Below are 11,212 nucleotides of genomic sequence, written 5' to 3'. Positions count from 1 at the left end.
CTTGCCTAATCGTGTAAGAGGGAATTTACCTCATAGGTAATTTAAATTAATATTTGCTTCTATTTGTGGGGTCTACATACGCACGAGGTGACGATAGTCCGTGCGTAGCCACTGCTTATGCTTATGTCCAGGTAGTTTAAGACCCAAATCCTGAATTACTTGTAATGTTTGCACCTACTTGTTAATTAAAGTGCCTAAATCATATTAGAACTTGTTAGAGGAATTGTAAAAGACAGAATTTCACTTGATTGATTTGTGGGCGGATTACTTGACTGTTAATGGAAATTGTATTACATTGTGTATTTGCCTTGTTATAACGTTTAAGTTAAATGCTTATAAAGTATCCTCTCTTCTTGTGGAGCGGGCCGAACGCCTCTACAGTAGAATAAATGCATCTATGGATCGTGCCGCACGTTCCTCAGTAGTGTACAAGTTGTTCTGGATCGGGCCGTACGACCTCTGCATAAATCGTGCTTAATAATACTCGGAGCCTATTTATACTTGATGATTAATGACAGGAATTGACTTGGAAGTTTCTAAATGTGAAAACATTATTCACACTTGTTTGTTATTGAGTTATCATCATCATCATCATCATCATCATCGTCGTCGTCATCGTCGTCGTCGTCGTCGTCATCGTCATCGTCGTCATCGTCATCATCATCATCATCACTGTCTGAAATTCAGATTTCTAGCATCTCTAAGAGCGGCTAAAAACGTCTCTGGTAACCCTTTAAGGGTTAATGGCTTGAAAGCAATTTGAACCATACCAATATGCAGATAATTATACTGATTTTTATAAATATCTACATCATGTTTGTTTAATAAACGAATAGTCTGTTCAGACGAATTTAAAGCTAATGATAGCTCTGTATTATTAACAAGCTGTTTAGAAGAAAGTTTATCAAACCATCCATAATCATAGATTGTTCTAATAGAGACTTTAGAAATCGTCCATTTGTTTAACAAATCAAGGTTTTGAGGTATATCTACCTCTTCCAACCTAGTATTTTTTATACTAGTTTCTCCTAAATCCATAGAAATAAAATCATATCTATGTCGAATATTTTCACATCTATCTTATATATACCATGAAAGTTCCTAGGCTCTGATACCATTATTAAATGTGAAAACACATGGTTATAATTATGCGCCTGGTTCTGAACTTACACGTTTATCATATAGAATTTATTTTAAATTACTATCTACGTTAAACCCTAGATGTAAATTATATGATACATCTAATCAGACTATATTAGTAGAAACGAATTTTGCAAAGTCTAAGGTCACCACGAGGAGACCTATTAAGTGGGAAGAAATTAATTTCCCAACTACATAGACTTTGGACTCGGTTATATCACCAAGTCAGATTACTAATGCCGTCAGTAATACTGAATATTCACATATCACTCAAAATCCGGATGGTAGGATTTGCATTCAGTTTGATAATAATAGTTCCACTTATAATAGACAGTCATTTTCTGATAATAGAATTTTGCATGCTATTAGTGCTAATTATAATAGGCACTCTTTTACAAATCGTAGACTGCTACCTGATATTCAACATATTTCTCCTGCTGAACCAGTCTATAGACCAACTAGAAATCGTGCTGCATCTTTACACACAATTTCTACTAAAGTAGGTGATAAGCCTGTTGAAAGGGTTAAGATTAACCCCCAGACAAATATTGTTCAGGATAGTGATAATATTTCTGATAAGGATATTCCTTCTGCGTCCGAAATAGATTTTGACCCCAATGATACTTAATGATTCCACATCAAATTGATTTTAGTCCAGGGTCACAAGTTAGAGGTTATATTCAAAAAGAATTTTTCAGTGATAAATGGAACCAGTTTAAAACTTGGTTTTTTGATACTTATAGTAAAGAGGATTTAAATAATATTTCTCAAGAGTTTTATGAAACTTGTGCTTTACATAATCAAATTATTTATTTTGTTCCTTGGTTTATAACCACATATTTACCGCTTTTTATAAAAGTTTTGGAAAGATCTTATAAAGACGGGAGTGGCAATATTACTAAAGCCATTTACCCTTCTCAAGCACCTTTTATTTTACCTAATAATACAGGTATTGCTTTTACTGCATTTCAAAAATTTATTGATGAAGATATTGCTGCAGTTAGCATCGCAGAAATTAATAAATTAATTTCGCAAAATAATTATTTGAGTTTATATGTTAAAGTTTTGGGTGAAAACATCAGTTTTCTTAATAAAAAACTTGATGATTTAACAATCTTGATTAAGGATATGAGTACTAGTAAGATTTTGACTGATATTGCCTCTACAAGCAAATCAGAACCTCAAACTATTCTTACTCATGTTCAAAGACCCCATGAGATTCAGGATTTTAAATTTAGATCTTTTTATGATTTAGAAGAACTTCTTGAAAAAAAGTTATCCGGTTTGAATATCAAACCTATTGATTTATCAAAATATTTTGCCGATAAATTAGAGACTACTTTTGATTATAAAAATGATGTTTGATCAGAGTTTAATAAACTCAGAGGGTATCCCAAAAAGAATAGTAAGTTTGCTGATAGCAGATATGCTGATAAACCCAGAATGCAAACTTATTATTACAATCGTCCTACTCCTCAAGATGTTTTAATAGAGGAACGTGATTGGAATCAGACTAATACGTCTTACAGTGGTTCCGAAATTTACGAATGGAATCTTGATGGATTGACTGATAGACAATTGACTATTCTTGTGCATAGAATGCTTATGTATGCAACTATCTGTAAAAGTATGAAAAATACAGATAGAACTATTTGCAAAATGATTGTTGCAGGTTTTACTAGCCAACTTCGTGGCTGGTGGGACAATTATTTAACTGTCGATAAAAGGGCAATGGTTATTAATGCTAAAGCCCTTGATGAAGGAGTTGATAACTTAGGCATGGCTCTAGTAGCAAATAGAGAAAATGTCGTTTACACCCTTGTTCTTACTATTTTAGAATACTTCAATGGTAGATTTACCAATCAGAATGAGACAGTCCGTACTCTACTTAATGGTCTTAGATGTAGGACCTTAGGTGAATTCAGATGGTATAAAGATACCTTTATGAGTAGCGTTATGGAACTACCGAAAAATAAATACGACCATTGGAAAGCTAAGTTTATAGATGGCCTTCCCTCCTTATTTGCTGAAAGAGTTAGAAAAACTCTAAGAGGTAGTTATAGTGAAATCCCGTACAAAGATTATACCTATGGTAAATTAATAGAAATATGCACACAGGAAGGGTTAAACTTGTGCAATGAGTTAAAGTTATCTAGACAGCTTAAGATGGATAAGCTTAAGGAGAAATCCCAGTTAGGAGATTTTTGTACCCAGTTCGGTTTACCCGAGACTTCTACTCATAAGAAGAAGAAACACAAGTATCATAGATACCCAAACTTAGATAGTCCTTATAAGAAGAAGAGATCTAGATATAGATCCAAAGAAGAGCGTGATGCCAAGAAAGCATATCGCAAGGCTACTAGATTTACCAAAGTCTTCAAAGGAAGTTACTGATGAAAATGTAATAGAATAGAACTTTTAAAGGAAGTTACTAATGAAAATCTTCGTGAAAAAATTATAAATTTGGCTGCAAGTTCAAGTTCTAATTCTTCAAAACCTTTTGAAAACTCAAAAAAGGAATTTGAATATTCCCAGCCTTATTCTTTGTTAGAAGTTAATAACCGTCTTTTAAATAAAAGTACAAATCCAGCAAGAGATTCTTCTTTCGATGATTTAAAAATTAAAGTTGAAAACTTAAAAAGAGAGATCAAATCTCTTAAACAAAATCAAATGATTTGTGATCATAGGATTACTCAGATTGAGAAAATCAATTCTTCAGCTGAGAAATCTAATGACAAAAACAAAGGTATTTCTGAAAATGATATTGAGGAAAAACTTATTAGTTTTGATCCTAAACATGATATGTTTTTAGGAATGATGCCAATTATTACTGCTCATAAATGGTATATCAAATGTACTATTCTTATTGATAATAGTTTTTCTATTACAAATATTGCTATGATTGATAGTGGAGTTGATGTTAGCTGCATTCAAGAAAGTTTAGTACCTTCTAAATATTTTCAAAAAACTACTCATATGGTTAAATCTGCATCAGGACATGCTTTAGATATAAAGTATAAATTACCTAATACTGGTATTTGTCAGAATAAAGTTTGCATTCCTCACTTCTTTTTCTTAGTGAAAAATCAGTTATATCCTCCAATTATACTTGGAACCTCTTTCATTAATGCTATTTATCCTTTTACTAGCATAGACTCAAAAGGATTTACAACCACTTATAGGGAAAATAAGATAAGTTATACTTTTGTTACAGATCCCGTAACTAGAGATATAAATGCTTTAATTGATATGAAACAGAAACATAATGATTCGTTGCAATTATAATTGTTTAGTATGAATATATTTGATACTTTAAATTCTACTAAAGTACAAGAAAAAATCAAATTGATTTCCGAAAATATTGCTATTGATATTTGTGCAGAACATCCCAGTGCTTTTTGGAATAGAAAAAAGCATATTGTCACTCTGCCATATGAAGATAATTTCTCTGAGGATGATATTCCTACTAAATCTCGACCTTGTCAGATGAATGCTGAATTAGTGAAATTCTATAAAAAAAGAGATTGATAATTTGTTACAAAAAGTGTTTGATAAAACCCTCAAAATCTCCTTGGTATTGCACAACATTTTATGTTAATAACGCTGCTGAAAAAGAACGTGGTATTCCCAGATTGGTTATTAATTATAAACCTTTGAATAAATATTTGAAGTGGGTTAGATATCCAATTCCCAACAAAAGAGATTTATTGTCTAGATTATATGATGCCAATATATTTTCAAAGTTTGATTTAAAATCTGGATATTGACAGATTCAAATATTTAAACAACATACTTATAGAACTGCTTTTAATGTTCCATTTGGGCAATATGAATGGAATGTTATGCCTTTAGGTTTAAAGAATGCCCCTTCTGAGTTCCAAAAAATTATGAATGATATATTCAACCTATATCTGGACTTTGTCATTGTTTATATTGATGACATTTTGGTATTTTTCAAAACACTTGAAATTCATATTAAGCATTTAGATATTTTTAAAAGAATTGTTATACAAAATGGTTTGGTTATCTCAAAACAAAAAATGAGTTTATTCCAGACTAATATTCGATTTTTAGGACATTATATTTGTCAAGGAAAAATTACTCCTATTCAAAGATCGATCGATTTTGCTTCAAAATTTACCGATGTTATTACTGATAGAACTCAGTTACAAAGATTTTTGGGAAGTTTAAATTATATATCGCCTTTTTATAAAGATTTGTCGCGTGATTTAGCCCCCTTATATGATAGGCTAAAAAGGATTATAAATACCCTTGGACTGATAGTCATACTACTTTGGTAAAGAATATTAAGCAACGTGTTAAATCTTTACCTTGCTTGACCCTTGCTAATCCTGCATGGCAAACGATTATTGAGACTGATGCGTCTAACATTGGTTACAGAGGGATTTTGAAATAGATAAATCCCATTAATAAGCATGAATATTTGATTAGATATTACTCTGGTAAATGGTCTGAAGCCCAGAGAAAATACGCTACTGTGGCGCATGAAATGTTAACCATAGTTAAGTGTGTTTTAAAATTTCAAGATAATTTATACAATCAAAAGTTTTTTGATAAAAACTGACGCACAATCCGTTAAATATATGTTTGATAAAGACTTTAAACATGATGCCTCAAAGATGATATTTGCAAGATGGCAGACTCAATTAGCCCCTTTTGATTTTGAAATACAATACAAAAAAGGAATTGATAATTCCTTGCCAGATTTCTTATCTCGTGAGTATTTACAGGATGGAACCCCCCTGGGGTAGAGGAAGAGGTAGAGGATGGGGAAGATCATCCCCACAGTCCAGAGGAAGATCATCACCTTCAGGATCGTTATACGGATCCACATCAAACTCCCCAGTTATACAGATGGGAAGAAAGAGTTTAACTAATGAGAGGATATCTCTTAGAAATGAATCATCGATTGGACCATCCGTCCATCTGGAAGATATTCCAGAAGATAGTCTGTTATACGCACACTTGCAGGCATATTTGACTGCTCAAAAGTAAAAAGATACTTTTGCTAAACAAAGTGATACTTTTGCTTCCATTACAAAAGATGACAATGATGATATCAAGTCATATGAGAACGTGTCTAAAAAATAAATGATATTTCTTTTAGAAAATTCTGATATTCAGAGAAAAGAAGAGCCATGGAAGATATTCCAAAGGTATTTGATAAATGGATTGTATTATCCGGGTGAGTCATAAATCAACATGATTTACAGAATTTACAATAATTTGTTTAATCAGCAAAGATAATCAAATTCCTTCAAATGTAACAATTCTCAATATATTAATTAAATTCCTTCAATTCAGAAAAATTCTAATTTATCAATTTAAGTCTCATTTAGAGGAGTAACAATTAATTCCATAAACAAGCAAGAATAATAATTCATTAAATTCCAAGAATTTTCCAATTTATTAATTAGCTTCTCAAACTAAAATAAATTATTAAAGTATCGTGTAATTATTATTATTAAGCACGATTTCTACCGAGGACGTACAACCCGATCCAGAGTGTCGTGTACACTGCCGAGGGACGTGCGACGCGATCCATAGATGCATCTATCCTGCTCCACAAGAAAGGAGGACATTTTCTTATGTGCCTCCGGAAGGACAATATGTTTATTATAAGATAAATTTGGGAGGAGAACAATTTTTTTTGACAATTAATTGATTTAAATAGAAATCAAGCCTATGAGATTTTCATCCTTTAATATCTTTATCAAACAATTCACAATATATATTCATATATATCAATTAATATTAATTAATCAAAGAATACAATTTACACAAGTAATACATGCTTTGAGTCCTAAACTACCCGGACTTTAGCATTAATAGTAGCTACGCACGGACTCTCATCACCTCGTGCATACGTAGCCCCCACAATTAGCAACAATTATTTAATCTTAATCACCTATGAGGTAATTTCCCCCTCACAAGATTAGACAAGTGACTTACCTCGTCTTGCTCCAATTCAATCCACTATAAGGCCTTTTCCACGATTAACCAACTCCGTCTGGCTCGAATCTAGCCAAAATAATTTGATACAATCACTAAATATTATAAGAATCAATTCTATAAGAAAATACTATATTTTAAAGAAAAGATCCGAAATTAATTAAAAATTTGCCCGCGGGGCCCACATCTTGAAATCCGGTGAAAGTTATGAAATCCGACAACCCATTTGATTACGAGTTCAACCATACCAGTTTCACTCAAATCCGACTCCGAATCGATACCGAAATCTCAAAATTTCATTTCTATGAGATTTCTAAACTTTTCCAAATTTCAATCTCAAAACACTAATTAAATTGTGAAAACAATGATATATTCGTGTATATTGATCAAATCCGAGTTAGAATCACTTATCCCAAATGTCTTTCCCTGAAAATCTGTCAAAAATCGCTTTTGTTCAAGCTCAAGTTTGTCAAAAATGGCAAATGGGTTGAATGCCTCTGTTTTTATAACTTACAGATCTACCCAGTTCGATCTTGGGAGCTCGATCTGTCCAGTTCGATCTTGGGAGTTCGATCTTGGGAGTTCAATCTTGGGAGTTCGATCTTGGGAGTTCGATCTTGGGAGCTCGATCTCGGGAGCTCGTTCTCGGGAGCTCGATCTCGGGAGCTCGTTCTGGGGAGCTCGATCTCGGGAGCTCATTCTCGGGAGCTCGTTCTTGGGAGCTCAATCTCGGGATCTCGATCTCGGGAGCTCGTTCTCGGGAGCTCGTTCTCGGGAGAGCTCGATCTCGGGAGCTCGTTCTTGGGAGAGCTCGATCTCGGGAGCTCGATCTCGGGAGCTCGTTCTCGAGAGTTCGATCTCGGGAGCTCGTTCTCGGGAGTTCGATCTCGGGAGCTCAATTTTGTCAGGGGTTCGATTTTTGACAGGCAGCCCGATTTTGACAGCATTTCCAGCAGAAAAATTGCAGCAGCTTTTGCAGCAGCTAAGTCCTACTTTTGATCCGTTAACCATCTGAAACTCACCCGAAGCCCTCGGGACCTCAACCCAAAACACCAACAAGTCCTAAAACATCATACAAACTTATTTGAAGCTTCAAATCACATCAAACAACGCTAAAATCACGAATCATGCTCCAATTCAAGCTTAATGAAACTTAGAATTTTCAACTTCTACATTCGATGTCGGAACCTGTCAAATCAACTCCGATTGACCTCAAATTTTACACACAAGTCATAAATTACATAATGGAGCTATGAAAATTTTCGGAACTGGATTCCGACTCCGGTATCAAAAAGTCAACTCCCCGGTCAAACTTTCAAACTTTAAATTCCTATTTTAGCCATTTCAAGCCTAATTTCACTACGGACTTCCAAATAAAATTCCGATCACGCTTCTAAGTCCAAAATCACCATACGGAGCTGTTGGAATCATCAAAATTCTATTCCGGAGTCGTTTTCTCAAAATGTTGACCGAAGTCAAACTTAGCACTTTAAGGCCAACTTAAGGAACCAAGTGTTCCGGTTTTACCTCAAACACTTCCAAATCCCGAACCAACCATCCCCGCAAGTCATAAATCATTACAAGCACCTACATAAAGTTTTATTTTAGGGAACAAGGTTCTAAAAGTTAAAATGAATGGTTGGGTCATTACAACGACGACTGTTTCATGATCGCGAAGGCTTGGCCCGCCTGAGCATCGCGAACACGACTACACCTTCGCGAACGCGAGGGGTAATGGGTACTGACCCCTCCCAGGTCCCTTTATTCTACGCGAACGTGAGAGGACCTTCATGAACACGTAGGATTGTCACGACCCAAATGTCACGACCCAATTTCACCTATAGGTCATGATGGCGCCCAACACTGTGGCTAACAAAATTTAAAACCAAGAAAAATAATAAAATCCAAATTCTACCAATGTGTGTGCCAAGATCCGGTGTCACAAGTGTATGGGCATATAGTGTGTATGAGCATATAGTAGATTATACAAAACCTTAAATACTGTCTGAAATAAAAATAGACAGAATAAAAAATACAAAGAGAGACACTAGTATCTGCAGAACGGATCAGAGAAACAACTCACCACTATGCCCCTGGATAACATTGGTGTAAGATGATAGGTCATCCACTAGTACTTGCCTCAGTTCCTGCACAAAAAGTGCAGCAAGTGTAGTATGAGTACGTAAACAACGTGTACCTAGTAAGTATCAAGCCTAATCTCGAAGTGATAGAGACGAGATGGCCGACTTTGACACTCACTATGGTTAATAATAATAATTGAAATACAATTAGGATATTTAAATCAGCATGATTTACATAATTTAAAATAATTTATTTAATCAACGAAAATAATCAAATTCCTTAAAATGGAATAATTCTCAATATATTAATTGAATTCCTTCAATTCAAATAATTTCTAATTTATCAATGAAATATCATTTACAGGAATAACAATTTATTTCTTTAACAAGCAAGAATAATAATTCATTAAATTCCAAGGATTTTTCAATTATCAATTAGCTTCGCAAGCTGAAATAAATTATTAAAGTATCGTGTGATTATTATTATTAAGTACGATTTCTACCGAGGACGTACGACCCGATCCAGAGTGTTGTGTACACTGCCGAGGGATGTGCGGCGCGATCCATAGATGCATCTATCCTGCCGAGGCATTCGGCCCGCTCCACAAGAAAGGAGGACATTTTCTTATCTACCTCCAAAACAAGAGTATATTTATTATAAGATAAATTATGGAGGAAGAACAATTTCTTTTAACAATCAATCAAATTTAAACAGAAAATCAAGCATATGAGATTTCCATCCTTTAATATCTTTATCTAACAATTCACAATATATTCATATATATATATATATATATCAATTAATATTAATTAATCAAAGAATATATATATATATATATATATCAAATAATATTAATTAAACAAAGAATATAATTTACACAAGTAATTCATGCTTTGAGTCCTAAACTACCCGGACTTTAGCATTAATAGTAGCTATGCACGGACTCTCGTCACCTTGTGCGTACGTAGCCCCCGCAATTAGCAATAATTATTCAATTTAATCCTTATGGGGTAATTTTCTCCTCACAAGATTAGACAAGAGACTTACCTCGCCTCAAAGTCCACTTTCTGATTATCGCGTCACGTAAAATTCTCGATTCAATGCCAAAAAATCCGAAACTATCCAAAAGTTATATAAAATAATTAATATATGTTCACTAATTCAAAATTCATCTATTAATAAATTACCCTATCCAAAATGGTAAAATTCCTAAAATTCACCACGGGCCCACGTGTCCGGATTCTGGAAATTTTCGGATGTAAGGACTCGTATAGATTTAAATAAAAAACTCGGGGTTTCGTGGTGCCAACATAGATTCTTGCGTTAAATCAAAAACTCGGGGTTTCGGGTTTTTGGATTGAAAAGTACCCCACAGACTTAGAGGAAAATATTTCGCAGAAGGACGCGTTTCTGCGGTCGCATAATCACTATGTTGACTGCATAATGGCCGCAAAGTGAAGCAATACGTTGGCCAATTTGAGGTCTGCTTTGCGTTCGATTATGCGACCACATAACCACCATGCGGACCGCATATCGATCGCATAATCCCTCTTGATTTTTACGGAGGGAGTTTTGCGGTGCATTATGCGACCGCAAAATGAGTATGCGGACCGCATACAGGTCGCATACCTGGGCCGTAAGTTCAGGCCCCTAAGGACCATTTTTGCGGTCACTTTGCGGACAACATAACCATTCTGCGGGCGCATATGCGACCGCAGACCTGTGTCGGGGCACCCATTTTCTTAATTTAAAACCCGACCCCCATTCCGTTAAAACACCCCTTTAGTCCATTTTGAAGCTCATTTATCATATTTCTAGTGTGAGAGAGAGAGGGTTCTAGAGGGAGGGCCTAAGTTTCATCAATTAATCTTCAACCATCACTCAAAGCTTGGAAATACTCAAGTAGAGCACCAAAATCTTCATCCAAAATGGTAAGATTTCATCACCCCAACTCTTAATTTCAAATATAGCTATAATGGGGTACTAGGGTAATACTTCATGGGTATGAGAGTGATTC

General features: G+C 34.6%; 1 protein-coding gene across 1 annotated transcript; it reads left to right on the top strand.

Moving 5' to 3' along the window:
* Positions 1–2,799: 2,799 nt before the first annotated feature.
* Positions 2,800–3,534, top strand: LOC138903992 (uncharacterized). Its single transcript, XM_070192551.1, has one exon. It carries the CDS (start codon positions 2,800–2,802, stop codon positions 3,532–3,534), a length of 735 nt encoding a protein of 244 aa, XP_070048652.1.
* The last annotated feature ends 7,678 nt before the right edge of the window (positions 3,535–11,212 follow it).

Source organism: Nicotiana tomentosiformis, unplaced genomic scaffold, assembly GCF_000390325.3.
Source record: "Nicotiana tomentosiformis unplaced genomic scaffold, ASM39032v3 Un00302, whole genome shotgun sequence".
Lineage (NCBI taxonomy): Eukaryota > Viridiplantae > Streptophyta > Magnoliopsida > Solanales > Solanaceae > Nicotiana > Nicotiana tomentosiformis.
The sequence above is the reverse complement of the archived record's forward strand: the minus strand, read 5'-3'. Positions and strand labels throughout refer to the sequence as shown.

Bases quoted from the DNA above. Each gene is read 5' to 3' on its own strand.
- LOC138903992 (XM_070192551.1), top strand. From the start codon at position 2,800: ATGATTGTTGCAGGTTTTACTAGCCAACTTCGTGGCTGGTGGGACAAT.